Source organism: Hemicordylus capensis, chromosome 4 (assembly GCF_027244095.1).
Source record: "Hemicordylus capensis ecotype Gifberg chromosome 4, rHemCap1.1.pri, whole genome shotgun sequence".
Lineage (NCBI taxonomy): Eukaryota > Metazoa > Chordata > Lepidosauria > Squamata > Cordylidae > Hemicordylus > Hemicordylus capensis.
In genome coordinates, this window is record NC_069660.1 from 230,478,520 (window position 1) to 230,497,847 (window position 19,328).

At 43.0% G+C, this 19,328-nt stretch overlaps 1 protein-coding gene across 1 annotated transcript in view; it reads left to right on the forward strand.

Moving 5' to 3' along the window:
- The first annotated feature begins 346 nt into the window (after positions 1-346).
- CD226 (CD226 molecule) overlaps positions 347-19,328 on the forward strand; it is a 40,776-nt gene continuing 21,794 nt past the window's right edge. Inside the window, exons 1-3 of the mRNA XM_053246097.1 lie at positions 347-459; positions 1,097-1,227; positions 1,535-1,879. Coding sequence (XP_053102072.1) covers positions 1,179-1,227; positions 1,535-1,879 — 394 coding nt within the window. The 5' untranslated portion in view covers positions 347-459; positions 1,097-1,178. The remainder of the gene's footprint in view (positions 460-1,096; positions 1,228-1,534; positions 1,880-19,328) is intronic.

Sequence of the window (19,328 nt, forward strand, 5' to 3'; positions counted from 1 at the left end):
AGCCATCTGATTTAAGAACTATAAAATATAAATGATAGTGTAAGTGGGTGAAGTGGTGTGCAGTTTAGAATGTTTTGTAAGTTACAGCCAAGTCCTCATGCTGCTTCTGCCTCTGGCTCACTCTATATTGAGTTTACTCATCTCTTTAAATCAAAATAACTACATACCTTTCATTGTGGTATGTTGCCAGGCGTAATTTATGTTTCCAAAGTGCTTTACAGCCCTTGGATAATACATCTGATGGAAGAGTAAAGAGTGCTGTTATTCTTTCAGATAGCCAATGCGTTTGGCTGCTGCTGCATTTGAAAATTCCAGAGAGAGAAGCTCTTTCTAGATTGAAAGAGAGCTCATGTAACATTTTATAGAAATTATTTTAAATTAAATATGTAATGCTGCACATTGTCCTTGGAGTGTTGGAACTCTATCACCATTGAGCATGAAAACATGATTTACCAATAGGTACTCTTCCTGACTAGTCCTATTTTACAAACAAGTATGTTTAGGAGAGCAAGTTTAGCAAAGTGATTTAACTTTTAGCAAAGTAATGCCCTCCAGTGATACTGTTAGCTTAGTAAGAATTTGAACACCACTTTGTATGGTGTTTGTATATCCATGTGCACAGGAATATCTGCTCTCTAATAATTAGTTTATCTGTTCATACCAGTTCAAAGCCAGCTAGCTGCGTTCAAACCCCTGCTAACTGAGTAAACAGACCAAACAAAACAGACCAAAAGCAAACTTTTAAAGTGGTGATTATCTCGTATTTAGGAGGGGGAGATCAAGCGGCCCTATCCAACCCCAGCATAGGGTTGGTTTCAGAAGGAAAAACAATCCTATGCATGTTTACTCAGAAGTAAATCCCAGTAATGGATCATACTCTATAGTAAATGTGTTTCAAATTGCAGTTTGCTTGTGCCAGACAGGCATTATTGAGACTGCCTTGAGAAACTGGGAATGGGGTGGGAAAGAAATATAAATAAGGACAAGGATAAATTTCTTACATTGCCATAGAATTATTGTAAGCCATGTAGATGTGTTGGCTTCTTTGCTGTATCTGGAGGGCTGTGTTATTGGCTTTTTGTTTTGTTCATTTCAGAAGTACAGGAAACACCATGTGATCAGGAAATAGAAGAAGCTGGCATGGCAGTCTAGCATAAGTCTCTTTAGTACTGTTGGAGATGGATTACCTTGTTTTCATTATTGTTGCTCTTCTACAGTCATATAAAAGTAAGATGAATTTATTTCCTGACAATATTGTAATCTTTTAATTTCTTGCAGGATTCTAAGTTTTATTTGGTAGTAAGTTCCTTTGAAATCAGTTGGATGTTTCTATGTGATTTATTTAGGAGAAAGGTAAAAGTATTACTTTAGTGTTTTGTTTGCTTGTTGGTCATTCCTCATAAGCATTTCTGTTTTGTGTAGTGAGAAGTCCTTCAGATACCATTTTCCTATACTGTGAGGGCTTTGGGTACTGGAAGTGTTTAGCTTGATAGTTTCAGCATTTAATGAAGATAACACTATTCATTTGTTTTAGGATGTGTTTCAGTCTCAGTGGAAGGAGGACCTGTGGATTCAACTGTAAAACTTGCCAGTGAGATGACTCTTAAATGTGTCTTTCCAAAGACTTCGATAGTATCCCAGATGTCATGGATGAAGCAGAAGAGCAATAATAAAGAGAAGATTGCCGTTTTCAGACCCCCTTTTGATCTGCATATTCAAGGGAACTACACAGACAGAGTTCGTGTGGTTAACCATATGCTGAACAACAAATCTCTGGTTTTCAACTACACTACTGAGGCAGATATTGGTTTTTATCTATGCTCTTTTCAGGCCTTCCCTTATGGAATTTGGGAAAAGAGGATACAGGTTGTTCAGTCAGGTAAGGAAAATGTTTTCTGTACCATCTCATAAACTACAAGTTAAGTGCAAAACCTAAAGCCGCCCAGAGATGTATGTTTGGGTGGGATATAAATTTAATAAAAATAAATAAATAAATATCTGTCAGTAGGGACCCATTTTATAGGAGAAAGTTCAAGAGCTGCTTTTAGGGATGCAGTTGAAGCTGAGAGCATACCACCCTTCCATACTGGGGTCACAGTAAGTAGTTCAGGAGCAGGTAACCTTATGCTGCAACCATGAGTGGTTCTTGCTCCTTTGTGAAGTGGCTATGGGGATTGAGCAGGCATTTTGATAGAGCAGAAGGAAGTCCTGTGTAACCCTCCCCCTGCCAGCCCTTGAAATTCCTCATCACCAAGCTGCTTTTGTTAAAATAGCCATTTTGTTTGTTATTATAATGGCTGTGTTCTCATGACCTGAGAAACCATGGTTAAAGGATTAATTTCAATCAGTGAGCCAGGTGCACTCCCAGGGCACATGGCATGAGAACCCACACTTTAGCGCTAATAATCACAGCTGCAGTGAACTAGGATTAAACTACAATTGGAAACTATGATCTGATTGTAGTTATCAATCATAATTTAATCCCAGTTACTTGCAGTGGCGAGACTGTGATCAGCACTAAAGCACGGGTCTCACATCTCAGTCCTCAGGAGCTATGGTCCTCAGGACTATGATCAGCTCACCTGGCTCGCTGATCATAGTCAACCCTTTAACCACAATCATGCTTTATGAGAATGTAGCCATTGTCAAAATTCTAAAACAAAACAGAATAAGAAGAGCAGTTCTGATAATGAGATATTGGAGCAGAGAAATGACGAGAGTTGTATGACCCTTCCCTTGACCGCAGAGGTGCACCTAGGTAATTTTGGAGCCTGGAACTAAAGGCCTTTGGAAGCCCCCACCCCCTGCAAATTAAGCATCATCATGCTCTGCCTGGTGACCACACCACCCGGGACAGACTAAAAAGGATTTGGGGGCCCTCAGGGGCTTTGGAGGCCCTGGGCTTCAGCCCCAAAGTCCAGGGGTAAGAGCACCTCTGCTTGACCATCACTCCTCTGCTCCAGATCACTCCCCACTGCAGGATTCCAAATACTTGTTTATAAAGATAAATATGCTATTGGGACGCTGGGTGTTGGAGAGTTTGGAACACACAAGTTGCAACTGAGGAAATAATTAAGCACCTCTTCTGCTTCTCTGCTCTCAATACACTACTTCAAGTAGACATTTTCACCAGAAAAAGGCCACTAGGGTTTTGTTGCACAGATCTGCATGCACTGTTTATAGGGTTGCCAGGTCCAGATGGTGAAAAATGTCAATATCCATTACCAGAAAAGAGGAAATAGAGGAAGCATTTCACCAAAAAAGTCTCTACTTTGCATTAAATTTGCATATGTTTATTGGTATTAGAAATGCATATTTGTGATGCATCAAGCATAGAAGTGCTCACCCACCTGTAGGTGGTAGTTCTGCAGAGTTGGCAGAGGTGTTGACCCACCCCACCGCCAGGAGTGGAAGTTCCAGCAAGGTTTCACAGGGAAGAGTCCCAATTCAGTCGTCACTTGGGCAGAATCTTAGGAGCAGGGTAAGGTCATCCAGGCCAGGCAAGAGAATGCAGAAGTCCTGGGCTCCAGCTGTCATGAGAACTCACCAGGTTCAGATCTGTTTGAGCAGTAGTTGCCAGAATCTGGGCCAGGAAAGGAAGTGACCTAAATAACCATTAGGAAAGGGCCACGTCATGTTCCTGGAGACTGAGAGCATATAGTCCGTACTCATGAGGAATCCGTCAGTTGTTCCTTCTCCTGAGGAGACCTCCAGTTTTTTTGCATTCTAGCTGTGAGGTGAGCATTCCTACACTGTTGGTTGAGTTTCTCAGAGGCATGGGTACGCCACCATATCAGGGAGTCTGCCCAGGGGTCCTGATGACTCCGGAGGGCTGTGGCCACATCCCTGTTCTTGATTGGACTTGAAGAGATGGGGATGGCTATGGAGCAAGGGGTTTCCTCAGAGGGGCTGGTAGGAGTTGGAGGCAGTGGCTCCTCAGTGTCCTCCCCTGGGGAGATAACTGGGGTGGGGGTCCTGGGAAGTCTTTCAAAGATGATTACTCTGAGGGGAGTTCTGGGGCCTCTGCAGGTGCTAGTATCTTCCAGTCCTCATGCCCTGCTACTGACTCTTGGGCCCCGTTGTTGTCAGGCTTGGAAGACCCTTCAAAGTGGGTTCTGACAATATTTTGATAGACATCGGATAATTTGAGAAGAAATACAGCTCACCATTGTGAAGATGATGATCAGGTGAGCTGTATGTCTGCTCAGTCTGCTATCTAGGTGCAGAGTCTCAAGGCCCCTGCTTCTTAACTGTAAATACATCTCCTGCTCTCCCCAGCCAGGCCAGCAACTTCACCTCTTGGCTTGAGGCAGGGCAGCCAGCTAACTGTCGAGCCAATTTCTTTGCATGCTGGCACAGTGGTGCATGCATGATTTACCACTCACTTGCTGTTCTCTATGACTAAAGTAAAGTGTGCTATCAAATCGGTGTCGACTCCTGGCAACCACAGAGCCCTGTGGTTGTTTTTTGTAGAATACAGGAGGGGTTTACCATTGCTATCTCCTGCAGAGTATGAGATGATAACAGTTAGCAAGGATAGTTGCTAATGGAGTATATATAAACCCCTCCTGTATTCTACCAAAGACAACCACAGGGATCTATGGTCACCAGGAGTCGAAACCGACTTGACAGCACACTTTCCCTTTACCTTTTCACTGCCGCCGCCGCCACCACCACCACCACATGAAGGAAGCAAGCAAGCTGCACCTGTGGGGCCCACCTATCCGTGCTTCTGCATCACGTGACTCTGCAACCTGCCACTGAAGCAGAACCTCCACTCTGGCTTCCCCATTGAATGGATGGTCAGTAGGAAGGTGTTCGAGCAACCAAAATGTTCAATGATCTTTACACCACAACATATGCAAAAGAAAGTTGTTTGGTCTCCCAAATTGTCTCTGTTCCTCCTAAAGCAAAACATGTTGTTTAGTCCCCCAAATAGTTGCATGTCCTCTATAAAAGTCCCTATTTGTACACCCTAACTATTTAGTTATAAAGTATTTTCTTTCTTCTACAGTTCCTCAACTGTACTTGCTTTCTTTTATAACTATGTTTATGATCTTTGTTGTGGCCATATTGGCCTGTAAAATAATATAGGGGAGATGTATGTCAGGCAGTCTTTATTGTTATGGTCACCGACCAGAACAAAAAGTCAACAAATAATTTTTTAAAAAATAGTTAAGATACAATGTATCAATATCAATAAAATGGATATTATAAATTAAAACAATAAAGTTCCCTTATTAATCATCCGCCAACGAGTATTAATGGCAGCAGCATAGTATCTAGCAACTCTAGAAGTAACTGCAGACTCTGGATTGTAGCGCAACAAAGAGCAATAGAATTGATCCTGTCGACCTGGAAATTTACATAATAGAGGTGTAATAAATAGTTCACTGATATCCTTATAAAACAAGCAAAATAGTAAAATGTGTTCAGTAGTTTCAACCTGGTCCAGCCCACAAGGGCAAACCGTCTCTGAGAATGGAACTCCTTTATAGCGACCTTCAAGGACTGCTGAAGGTAAACTGTAGCAGCGAGCTAAAGTAAAAGCTTTTCTATACCTAGGGATTTCCAGCCAAGTGAAATAGCTAATTGCAGAAGCTAAATATCTATGTTCCTCTGTTATATAAAAACTGGCACCTTACTAAGATCATTTTGCCACTCAGAATCTACAACTCGCTGTCTAATCAGCGACTTCGCCTGATCATAACCCACATTGAACAGGATTGTAATAGAGAGGCCCAGTGTAGCTATTTTAGCCTCAATAGTCTGAAACCGTTTAGCTCAATGGTCATCTTGTAAAATCAAAGGGGCTAGGCCAACTGGATGGTAAATTAATTTAAGCCAATAGCATAGTATAGTAATCCAAACATTTGCCTCAACCTTAATCAGGCCTGTCTCCAAGATATACGTTGTTTCCAGGTAACATTTGATATTATGGGCTGCTGCATTCAACCAGGGATCTTAAGGGAGCATGGGAATATCCCTTCAGTTAAGGCAAATAGCCTCCACCTCCCTCACCCAAAGGTTCCACCATTATAACAACAAACCGGCATGGCTCAGCTCACAGGAGAATTCCTGTAGCAATATAGTAAGGCTCAGATACTGCATAAGGCACTACAGGACCCAAACAACATGCAGCACTTCAATTTCCCCATCTGGATTTGGGCCTCAAAAACTAAAGAAAGGTGTGGGTGCTTGGTAAGCAAGTTGTAAGCAAGCACAATTTATGGCATTGCACACATCATTACTGACCACGTGGCAGGTCTGCTAAGGCATAAGGCTTAGGTTCTAATTTTCTGGCTTTTGTGAAGCTTGAGCCAAAATGAAAGAGCCTTAACTCTGGTCTTAAACTGGTGGGTTTTTTGTTATAGAATAAAATTATTTCATTGCTTTTTAGCCCCCGACCCTCAAGTTTGTATTTATGGATTATGTTTTAATTTATGTAATATGCTGGCTTGGGCTGCCTTTTGGCAGGAAAGATGAACATATGCATTTTTTAAAAGTACTTTTGGTCTTATTTATTTAGTTGGTTTTATTTTAATTTCCAAATCCTCTTTGTGGCAATCAAGATGTTTCACTTCAGTTTAAAAACAGGATGCCTGGTTCTAACAAAAAGGGAAGAGGTTAATCATCCATACACAGCTTTTACTCTTTCAAGACTAACATGTGGTTTTGGAAGTATTATTAGGAAGTATTGTTAGAAGTATTCAAAGGCAGACAGGATGTAGATGTTGCAAGTGAGAAACTGACTGAATCTATGACTTTGAGCATACTAATTCTCTCCCTACTGCATCCCAAAGCTATTCTAGCTAAAGAAGAAAACTGGCACTGAGGGATTTGCCTCTTTTGTTGTATGGTTGTTACAGGGGAATTATGCTTGCTATCGAATTATTCCAGCTGCTGAAACGAGTGTTTAATTATGGAAACTGCTGTGACGGTGTTACCAAACTGATGCAGGCAGCCCTTGTTAGCTGAACCTTTTATTCAGTTATTTGTCTAGCTTGAAAGTTCTGGTGCCTCTCACTCTGGACTTTGAATAAGTGAACTCGGAAATACTGACTCCACAGTCCAAATTATTAATAAGTCCTACTGAAAAGTATCAGTATAAAGGTTCACATTGGGAGACAAATCCTCTATGCCTGTGAATGGAGGATAGAAAGCAGTGAGATGCCCAGGTCCTGCTGAAATTCAACAAAAAATAGACATTTGCTTCTTGGAGTTGGTTTCCTAAATACTCTTCTGCTTGGCAGACATAATAATGGTCATGGTGAGTTAAAATTGTTCTGTATCCTTTTAGTCTTCAAATATGTCTGCTAGTTCCTGACAAGTTTGCAAAACCCACAGTAACAGATGGAAGGCATAGGATAACTAATGAAAATCTTATCCGCATAAAATATAGAATTCTCTTATTCAACTGCAGATATTCATGTGCTGCATAGTTATGGTGTAGAGTTCCCTGTTCCTGTAAGATTAGTAATTGCTAGATCATTGTGGTGAAGTTATAGACAATAGATTCCACACAATACCACAACTAGTGCCTACATTAATGAGCTAGATGAAGGAAGACTTCTTGAATGCCTCATGAGGAAGGCCTCAGGAATGTATGGAATGGAATGGACTTGGAGCGGCACAAAAACTGTATAAAGGTGGTTGTTCGTTTTTTAAATGGCTCCTTTTACAAATAATGAACTTTTTATTTTTACTAAAAAGACTTCTACTCCATCTCTTGACTGGCCAGGACTCACACTGCGGCTTGCAACACAATTTATATAATAATTTATACAATATAATAATTGTTGATATGAATAAACCAATCACAATAAACAGGAACAGAATCCAGTAAGTTTACCAGAACTTAGCATATAACAACCATCTAAACCCACTAAACAGTGCACCATCAATAAATTACTCCACAGTCCTCTGATATAGAAGACTTTTAACCTCTGTTTAAAAGCTAAACAGACAGAGCAAAAATAGGTTTCCCTGGAAAGGGAATTCCACATTCTGAGTTCCACAACCTCAATGCCCACCACACTTATGATGGTGGAAGAGCCCAGAGTGGTTCTGCCGGTTCGAAGGGGGGGGGGCGTGCATCTTTAAGGGTGGGGGAGGGTGCACTTACTCCTCCCTCTGCTTTCCCCCCACCAGTGCTCCGTTTTCTTAAAGTCCATCGGGGCAGCAGCATACCTCCCTGCCGTCCCCTTGCCCCCTTTACTGGAAGTAACCAGAGGTATCTGACATGCCTGCATGTGATGGGCACGCACTCATGCCCAGCGTGTGCAGGCGTGTCAGTTACTTCCGGTAAAGGGGGCAATGGGGCGGCAGGGAGGTATGCTGCTGCCCTGATGGACTTTAAGAAAATGGAGCACCAGCAGGGGGAAAGCGGAGATGGGTAAGTGCACCCTCCCCCACCCTTAAAGGTGACCCCCCCGCTTCGAACCACCACCACCCGGTTCCATGTACATCCCTACTGGGCACAGAAGAAACTTTCAGACTTAGGGATGTGCACAAAGCGCAGTTCGACCTGCGGATCAAGGACAGTTCAGAATAAGAGTTTGGGAGAGTAGAAAGGGGAGTGTAGGTCCTTACCTGCTCTTTGCCTCCCCATGAAGCTTCTGCTGGGGTGGCACCCATCCCAAAAAGCCCCACATGGTGCCAGCGGGCACATGACATCTGCACATGCGTGGGTGCCGCCTTGTGTGTGCTCAGCAAGACCATGCTGACCATGCAAATGGTGCCCACGCATGCATGGGCGCCACCTATTTATTTATTTATTTATTTATTTATTTATTTATTTATTTATTTATATTTATTACATTTCTATACCACCTAGTATTGAAATCTCTAGGTGGTGTACAGATTAAAACATAATATAAAAGAAAACATTTAAAATTCATAAAAACAGATTAAAATTGCAATGGATAAAAGCACACATTAAAATTTAAATTTCAGTTCAAAGCCAGGGAAAACAGGTACGTCTTCAGGGTCCTCCTAAAAGCAAACAGAGAAGGAGATGCTCTTATTTCATCAGGGAGTGCGTTCCAAAGCCCTGGGGCAGCCACAGAAAAGGCCTGCTCCCGAGTTGCCACCAAACGAGTTGGCGGTAACCTCTCCAGATGATCTTAATAGGAGACAGGGTTCACGATGGAGAAGGCGCTCTCTTAAGTACCCAGGACCTAAGCTGTTAAGGGCCTTATAGGTAATAAATAAGAAATAACCAGCACTTTGTATTTCATTCAGAAACATATCAGCAGCCAGTGTGGTTCTTTTAGAATCAGTGTTATATGGTCCCTTCGGGTACCATGTCTGTGCAGGTGCCATGCGGAGCTTTTGGGGATTCGCGCACTCCAGCATGAAGCGTGCTCCAGCATGATCTACTCTTCTTTTTCTTAAAGCTCCCAGACTCTTATCCTAAACTGTGCTAGAACAGCAGTTGTTGTTGTTGTTGTTACATTTATATCCTGCTCTTCCTCCAAGGAGCCCAGAGCGGTGTACTACATACTTGAGTTTCTCTTTCACAACCCTGTGAAGTAGGTTAGGCTGAGAGAGAAGTGACTGGCCCAGAGTCACCCAGCAAGTATCATGGCTGAATGGGGATTTGAACTCGGGTCTCCCCGGTCCTAGCCCAGCACGCTAACCACTACACCACGCTGGCTCATGCACATCCCTATTCAGAGTGGTAAAGCAGTGAGGAGAGCAACTGTCCCTATTTAGTCCCAGCTGAGTGTCTCTCCGTTAGTTGGTGCTCGTGTCTACCTTGTCTTTCTTTTTGAATTGTAAGGCCTGTAGGGACAGGGAATCATCACCATCTTCTTTTTCTATGTAAATTACTTCAGGAACTTTGCTGCTGAAAAGTGGTAGTTACATTAATGATGATGCATGTATAGTAGTGCACTTTCTGTCCTATACCTTGCATTTGAAGGGTGTGTACCCAGGTTCATTTTTAAAATGAATACAAGTACAGTCATTCACACAAAATATGTATATGTGTACAGACTTGTTAATGCATGTACAGTGCAATATGTGACTAGAGCTGTATATTATGTTCAGTGCACATATAAGCTGTGCATTGAATATAACTGTATACTGTATATGCATGTTCAGAGCTGTACAGTTATGTACAGATATCCACATGTTACGTTCAATGCACATACAGTAGTATGTTTGCAGCCTGCAGCCTGCATTTGAGGCGAGTGTACTCTGGTTCACTTTTGAAATGAATGAATGTACAGTCATTCAAACAGCGGTGGAGGGAGACCAGCTGTGGCCCGGGTTCAGCCCCCCACTGCAGCCCTAGCCCCGCCCCCTCCGTCGGATGCATCAGACACCAGACGGAGGGTGCATTGTTAAGCCCCACCACCTGCATCTGATGTCAGATGAAGGGGGCATAGCTTAGCTTGCAAACGGGGCTATGTGGCCCCATTTGCAAGCAAAGTCAAGCCAGCACCACAGCAGCGCAGTCAAATTGGCTCTCCCTGAGCCAGATTTTGCTCATAAACCGGGCTGTGTGGCCCCATTTGGGAGTGAAATAACACCCCTGCAGCTGACGTCAGATGCAGGGGTGTGGCTGGGGCTCGAATCACGGCCCCTGATGCGTGGCGGCCTGGGTTCTTTGTACCCATTCATGCAATGTTGGCTCTGCCCCTGCATTCAAACAAACATATAGATGCTTATAAACACCTATATGTGCATACAATGTAATATCTGAGTAGGATCTAACTCAGGGATAGGCAACCTTAGCTCTCCAGCTGCTGAACTACAGCTCCCATCATCCTCATCTACAACCAAAGCTGGAAAGCCAAACAAAGTTGACTATCCCTGGCTTAACTCATTCTGGGTATTAGATTCTGTTTGGGCTCTTAAATCCTCACTTCAGCAGGTGGGAGAGGAGTGCTTTAGAATAAGGAAGCAACTGTGAGAAAGGAGAGCAACCCATTTACCTTATCTGCTGAAGAAAAAGCAAAGCAGTGATTTTAAATTAAAGGTTTTAGAACCAAATTCTTATTTCTCTGCCACAGGATGCGATGATGGCCACTAGCTTGGGTGGCTTTAAAAGGGGCTTAGACAAATTCATCGGGGATAGGTCTATCAGCAGCTACTAGTCTGATGGCTATAGGCCACCTCCAGTCTAAGAGGCAAGAGCAACAGCAGGAGAGAGGGCATTTCCTCACCTCTTGCTTGTGTACTTCTCAGAGGCATCTGGTGCGCCCCTGTGTGAAACTACACAGGCCTTGGGCCTGATCCAGCAGGGCTCTTCTTATGTACTTTGGTTCCTAAGTTAAACATTAGGGATGTACATTCATTTACTAACAAAAAATCCTGGGGGGGGGGGAGCCTGAAAAACTGGTGGGGGGGGGATCTGTTTGTTTCATTCTTTGCTGGAATTAGATTGTAATCAGAGCTGATAATGGCTCTCCAGAATTTCAGATGGAAGTTTTCCCCAGTCCTATCAGGAGATGCCAGGATGTGAGCCCAGGTCCTTCTGCATGCAAAGCACGTGCTCTACTACTGAGCTATGACGTAAGATGATCGTTGCTGGAACATGCCCAAGGCATGTCTAGTCCAGCATCCTATTTCCCATTCTGGCCCACTGGATGCCTCTGGGAAGCCTACAAACATGAGATAAAGGCATGCCCCTTCTCCTGTTCTTGCTCCCCTTCTCATCTATTGTATCCTGCCAAGGAGCCATGTATTAACTATTATGGGGCATTATTTTTGCTTCTAGAGTGCCTCCAATAACTGGGTGTTGGCATACATACTACAAAATACATACATACCACTTCAAAATAAAAATACAGGCTCTAAAGAAGGGAAACAGAATGGGGAAAGTAGAGGAGAGAGATCAGTTTGAGAATGCTACAATGAAGGAGTGACCTTTTCCAGTAGGAATTTATGTCCAGTTCAGGCCACACTGCTTTTCTCCTTGCTGCAGTTCCTGCAGTGTGGGAAGGGACTATATGATGCTCATATAGGTGCTATATGATCTGTGCGCCACCCCCTCTAAGTGATTTATAAATGACAGCAGATACAGATGTGTGGAAAGAATGGCAAAACGCAAGTAGAATTTGGAAATATGAACATGAAGCTTAACTGTCACTGACAGACAAACCTCTATTACCACATGGAAAAGCAAAGGGCCAGATGTAGCATGTAAATGCAATCTTTACTATGAGTTATTCTTTCCTTTAATGGAGTTTAGGATTATGTGCAATGTGTTAGCATTCCAAGTCACTATAACTGTTACATTCTACTAGAAGGCAGTTAAAAAAAAAATAGAAATATGAAGTTGTTCTACGATAGAAGAGAAATTGAAGAGACAATTTGTGGCTTAAGAAGCCATAGATCTGAAACTAGTAAAACCTGATAGGTTGCAGTTAAAATGGCACACATACTTTCAAACGACTGAAGAACAGGTTGCATGAAAATTCTCACTATTGTGACTATCTGCTGATGAAGAAATAAAACCTGAGCACTCAGAAGCCTATTAATTAATTAATGCCCATACATTTGCTTCTAAGAGCTTTGGTACTTAATCTATTTTTAGTAGCAGCAAAAGAAGTTTGGAGCTAGATCACCACAGCTGCAGGTCATCTTGGGAAATATCCCATGAATAGCAGTGAAGAAATGGAAAGCCATATGAGAGACAAGTTGCTGTCCTCTTTTATTCCTAGCGGTTTGTTGCTTATTTGGGCCTGTTTCATTGCCCTTCCGGTTGCTAAAAATGGGAGCTTGAGAGCATATATCCCTAGAGATAGGAACAATATGGTGGAGAGGCCCGTGGTAATCTTACCATTGCAGCTGCTACAGCACTCCCAGAATCTCCCTGTCTACAGGATAAGAAACCAGTGGCAGCTGGCAACAGATACAGTGCTGGCAAACATGGGTACACATGCCTGTGAAAGGTGCCACTCAGGGGTGTAGCTATAATTGCGTGAAGGGGTTCAAAGGAACCCGGGGCCCCCAGCTCCTGAAGGCCCCCCAGCTGTACCCCTCCCTATTTTCCTCCTTATCTCCCTCACTCCGAGTGGCTGCCGGAGAGACGGGTGAACACGGGCCCCGTCTCCCCTAGCTACGCCCCTGGTGCCACCATTCCTGTGAAAACATTCAGGATGAGAGGCGGTGATGCCATTTCTATAGGGAAAACCTTCTCCTTCCTGGTATATACTGCATTTCAGTACAATGCAAAAGTTCTCAAAGCATTTTACATAGAAACAGAATAAGGTGGTTTCTTATCCCCAAAGGGCTCACAATCTAAAAAGAAACACGAGGTAGAAACTAGCAACTAGAGTCAGTTGCTCTCGCCCAGCTAATATAAAAAGAATAATCACTTTGAAAAGTGCTTCTTTTCCCACTTAGCAACTTGAGAAGTTCTGCCTTTGTTCTTCAGAGAGAGCTGCATGAACTAGCAACATAGTAAACTCTGCTAAGCTCTTCTTTAGCGTTAAGGACTGTGTCCATTTGACACCATTAAGAGTTGAACATTCTCTTTTTACAATGTTATCTGATGTAACCCATGCTTAGCCTCAGAACTATGAAGTGTTTATCCATCCTCTTTTATTCAGCATCATGTTTTATTGAGAAAACTCATCCCGATAAAAGTGAGAAATGTGCTGAAAAATAATACTGGATGTATGCAGAATGAAAGAACACTAACACTTGTATAGAGTAAGTGTGAGAAATCCAAAACACAACCTTGCATGTGTTGTTTTCTAATGGTTTGCCTGGAACACTTAATTAGACATGTGTGGAGCTTATTCTCCACAGAACTGCAACTTGAGCAGCCATTAGCACCTAGGCTAGGTAGATGTGAAGAACTGCCTTTCCAGAGTGGTGCATTTCACACCTTCTTTACACAGAAGGAAATGACACAGAGAAAAGCAAAGGCTAAAGATTATGAATTTCAAAGGAAGGAAAAAACTTGGGTGTGCCAACATGCCTTATTAACATAATGGCAAAGAAATCTCTCTTCGTGTAATTAATTACCCTGCATTTAGAAAACACATACAGAAGCGTCTGAGAAATGATCTTTAGTGGCAGCTTTCTAAAACTGAAATTAAGCACTGTAGAACCTGACCTTGAGTGTTCTGAAAAGCTCATATGCTAGGAGCATATGCTGTTATGATGTGGATTAAATCAATCTAATACTATAAACTAATTAATAATCTCTTGCAAAAACCACATTTCCTCAAACTAGACTGACCTGTTTGTTATATCTAAATACATGGACTGAGATAGCCTGGCCATAATTATCTGCACTCTGATAACACCCATTTGTGTTCCTACAGCTGCATTCAGATGTAACGGCTAACTGCTGTTAAACTTGGCCAAGGATGTAACTCTGTTATGCCCAAACGTGCGAAACCAAAAGCTAACTCTGGTTTGCCTCACCAAACTTAAACCTTTGGGTTATCTCTAAGGTTCGCTGCCATCTTGGATAAACTGAGATCTTTTTTCAAGGATCCAGCCATCTGATCCAGGGCTTATTGGCCAGGCATGAGAACAGAAGTCCATGGGGACTAGTGTTCTCTCTAATTTTTTCATCTGTGTGCAGAATGAGTTTTGTTCTGGGCAGCAGTGTCAAGGCAGTCTCTGTGTACATATATTCAGAGTGGGACCTTCCTGATTCGATCTGAGTGGGATCTAAAATTAACTAGGAGGACATTTAAAAACTTGTGTGCACATGCACGTACATGCCTTAGAGGGAACACTGATGGAGTCACCCCAAGACAATCCATGAGAAGAACCTTTAGAGGGACGAGGAGACAATTGCCTGGAGAAAACTGATATGAATAAAGAAAGCAAAACCTCTCACTAACACCTCCCTCATGAGTGTGTCAGGTGATGGAGACTCAAAAGAGAGACAGGTTGCTGTGTGCAGGTGAGCCCCAGGGAGGGCTACCCCAGAGAGTGATTTCCTTGTCTTGGGGACTGCGAGCAAGCTGCTGAGAAGCCATGCCCTCAGCCAGCCCACCCATGTGTACATGTGCACCCCTACCAGCGCCCTGGAACAGCCACCCTGCTGTTTTATGGTGGCTGGGGAACGAGGGCTCTCCTCTCCTTGGAATCTCCTTTATGGGATATCTGCATACTATGTGATGACAGACCAGGACCCGGGAATTTTGGGATGAGTTTAAAGGTACGTCCTGGTGTCAACCCCTCCCTCCCCCCACACGCCTGTGGAAGGTCAAAGGGAGAGTCTAGATGCTCTTTGGGTGCACGAAAGTCTGCACGGGAAGAGAGTGGGGAGGTTAAAGGGGGATCTGTTCCTTTTTAAAAAAAGGTTGGGGAAGTGCGGCCCAGCCACTTTGCCTGGAGGGTGGGGGGTGGGGTTACAACCCAGGCTCACTCATGAGCAGGGCCAGTGGGATCAGAATCGATCTTGTTTTTGGAACTATTCTTCCTATCTGATAGCCCACGTGGATTACGCCTGCTCACGTGTGTGTCAGACTGTCAGTTCTTCTATGTGCTTTGGAGACCAGAGGACCCCAACTCGTTTGATCACACATGGTCAGAAGCCTGTCAATACTATCAGCAGCATTGGCACCCAGTGTCCCTGATTATGATGGTGCTTGTCTTTCCTGCTGCCAGATGCAAGACTATTGGTTCCTCCTGCCTGTGGACAGGAAATGTCTGCAGGAACTAAGGAACTCTAGGACTTGTAGTGTTTCAGAAATCATGTCATATAGGGTGTTACACTGCTCTTTGTCTCTCAGAGTACGTCCTAAGGCTGGTTCAGATGCACTGGGCCCACCATATATGTGCAAATGCTGTGCATACTTCCTATTCCCTGACATGCCAGGATGTCTTTTCCTAATCTCTCTCTCTCTATGTGGGGGTCATTTGAATCACTCCTCTACACACACTACAATTACTAGTTTAAACAATCTCCTTCACACCAGATTAGAGAAAGAAGCCCTGGCATGCTGGGAGGGAGAAAGGACTTGCATGTCGTCATTGCAGTAATGAGGCTGGTGGATGAAATATAATGTGAACCAGCCCCTAGTGTCTCCTGTAAAAATGCTCTGTTCCTCTTCCCCCACTCAGAAATTACCCCTATTGCTTGGTCTGTTCAAGGGCATTTTTAACATTCAAAGGGCCAGTTAGGGTGAGACTTTGGTTGCACATGTGATAAAGATGGGGGCATGCTATCAGCATTACCCCATCTCTATCGTGTGTGCAGTTGGCTGTCTCATTTGAACTGGCCCAAACTGTTTGGTATGGTGGCGGCGGGGAGCAGGGGTCTGCCCCAGTTAAGTGTCCTTTTTGCTCTCTCTTTCCTCAAATTAAGAACATGGGCTCCTTTGCTCCTCTGGTCCCCTTTCCCCTTATGTGCTCCTCCCCAGTAAACTCAGAATTCTCCCCGCACACCCTTTTGTCTATGTTTGACTGCAGAAAATGTATTTATAGTGCCACAGAGAGGACTGTGATACCGGAGCAGGTAAGCAGCCAAGAACAAAGCTGCTATCCCCATATCTCTCTTTGCTCTGTATGCCTTTATACTCACATTTTACATTCAAGATGGGCAGAGAAACAATGTGGTGAGGTTCCAAATTTCTATTTGAACAACATAATGGGCTGATTCAGACGATAATTCAGTGGCTAACGTGATGAGGAGCAGGATGGGCCAAGAACATGCCTGTTATGACATCTTCTGTGGATTTCTATAGCTGCCCAGCACATCCCTTTATCGCAGGATGAGACTGTTCATGCTAGTTTGGAGTGCATGTTGAGGTACTGTATGGATGAACAGTTCCCCACCCATGTGATAAAGGGATATGCTGCATTGGGACTTCCACAGGATTTTCAACACATCTCCATTCTGGGCTGATAGGTTATTGTCCAAATTATGTAATGACCCCTTGCCCCAAGAATTTACATCCAGAAAGCAACCAAGCAAGTTTGGGCCCAGCTCTCATAAGGGGCAATAGGGAAAGCTGACTGGAATGAGAGTGCCATTCAGAGCACAAGCAGCTCCATGCCCCTGCCTTCCTGTGAGTTGAGAGGAAGGCCTAGAAGCAGGCCTCGGAGACTCAGCGTGTGCGCACGAGAGTGCCAAATGCTAACGGCTTTAAGAGGGGAGCGGTGATACACTTCAAACAAAGCAAAGAACACCTGCTCAAAATGAAGACAAATCATGGCCCCGACAAGAATCAAGATGACTGTCTTATGAGAAAGATGCACTCAAAAAACAGCAGCAGAGCTGTGCAAGAGGCAAGAACCATAAAGGGGGTTGGTTATAATAAGGCTTAATTTGAGGCTTCTTTTAAGACTGTTTTCAGAATTGAAATTATTTCAGGCTATTAAGAATGGCAAAAAAGTGTGCATAGAATAAAACGAGGACTCAGGAAAATAGGCCAAAGGCCAAACTACGCATGACATTAGCCTTAATGAGCCTTGTTTTCCCTTAAAGCACCAGATTGGGGCTTTATTTGTGGGGAGAATGAGGCACTTTAACTGAGGCACGTTATTTATTTATTTATTTATTACATGTATATCCCATGCTTATTTATTACATGCTTATTTTTATCCTCACAACAACCCTGTGAGGTAAGTTAGGCTGAGAGATACATGACTGGCCCAGTCACCCAGTGTGTTTCATGGTTGAATGGGGATTTGAACTCAGATCTTCCCGGTTCTAGTCCAACACTCTAACCACTACACTTTCCTGGCTATGCATCAGCTTCATCCATGGGACCCCTGATTCAGTTATTAACCCTTAAGGGAAAATATCCTTTGGCTCCAATGGGAGATTTTTTTTTCCTGGAGTGTAGTGCCAGATTGCACCCCCGCCCCGCCCCCCTTCAAGTAGGTACCCTGGCAGGGGAAAGGGTTAGATCCTGCCATGATCCTGATTCAGCAGCTGTTTACCAAAATGCAACTGAGCCTGTCAGGTCTAATGAAATTTAAATGTCATGTGTAGTTTAGCTCCAGGAATGGAGCCTGTCCAGTTGCTGTTGTGATGTGTGATGTGGAGAAGATCATTTTAAAAAGATAATAATTAACTCCTTAAATTAAGACCTTAAATCTGAACTTCAAGAAGCTGTGAAGATTTAGCAGAGAATGGAGTTGCAGTAGGAGAAGGGCAGTGATAAGCATTTACATTTTTTAAAATCACATTTAATATTAAAATAAATTTATCAATATTAATATTAAAATACAGTATTTCTTTATTATATAATTTATATTTTTAATTAAAGCTGCTTCTTTGTACAATTTAAAAATTTTAAAAGTGCCTTTTGGGGTTCATTCCCCCTGCAAGTGAAAGAGCTCTGTTCTGCTTCTGAGTGGCTCTGACAAATCTCACAAAAATGTAAAAGATACTCCGTATTGATATAAATAAATTAGTTTCCATAAATTAAGCACAATCTCCAACTTAGTCTCCTCCCCCCCACCCCCCGCTGCTCAGTCTCTTCTGCTTCCTTACTGTAACTGCACTTATCTAGAACAAATAATTCCTATTTTTCACCTTGAATACCATCTTCATTCATACCATCTTGAATACCATACTCATTCATCTTGAGTACCATAGAAGGACTCTCTGCCATGTACCTTGGGTATACTAAAACATCTCACCAGAGGGGTTAACTATTTGAATTTCCCACTTATCTGTGATAACAGTGATTTGCATTACAAATACTGAAGAAACATGTAACCCTCCTTATTCCACCATCATTTCTCCAGCTGCCATCCTTTTTCAAAGGAATAATCTGCACTCTTAGAAGCCATGTCTAGATGCTTTGTTTTCCCTGTTAGTGGTGAGATATCTCAGGTGGAATCCCTTCACAAGAGAAAAGCAATCACAAAATAATGTTTGTGATTTGAGTTGAATTCTAAAAGTCTCCGTGTGTGGGTGTCACCCACCCACTAGCTATTAGTAATAATATTTTGTTGAAATGTCTGTCTATCCATTATATCAAACTAAGTATACATAGGAATAATCATGAGAATTTAAAATGTTGTTTCCTGGATTATTTAAGACAATAACCATATACACACATTTAGTGGGGGCGGGGGGCATTATTCATGTAATGGTGGAAGTACATCTAGCATTAAAATCAGTCCCTATAGCTTATTGAGACTGAGTGTGGCTGATTAAGGGCCCACCTAGACATTTGGGCAATTGTGCATTTGTTGAAACACATGCTTGCCCTGTTGGTCCATAAAGCAGGGATTGGGAAGGAGGTCTCCCTACTTGTTTATATTACTGTAAATCAATAGAAGCACATGGAGAAGGGCAGTAAACTTGCCCATCTCTCCACCATACCCCACTATGTTCCGCTGTTTTACACATTTTCTCCTTGCTTACTTCTCACATCAGAGCTGAG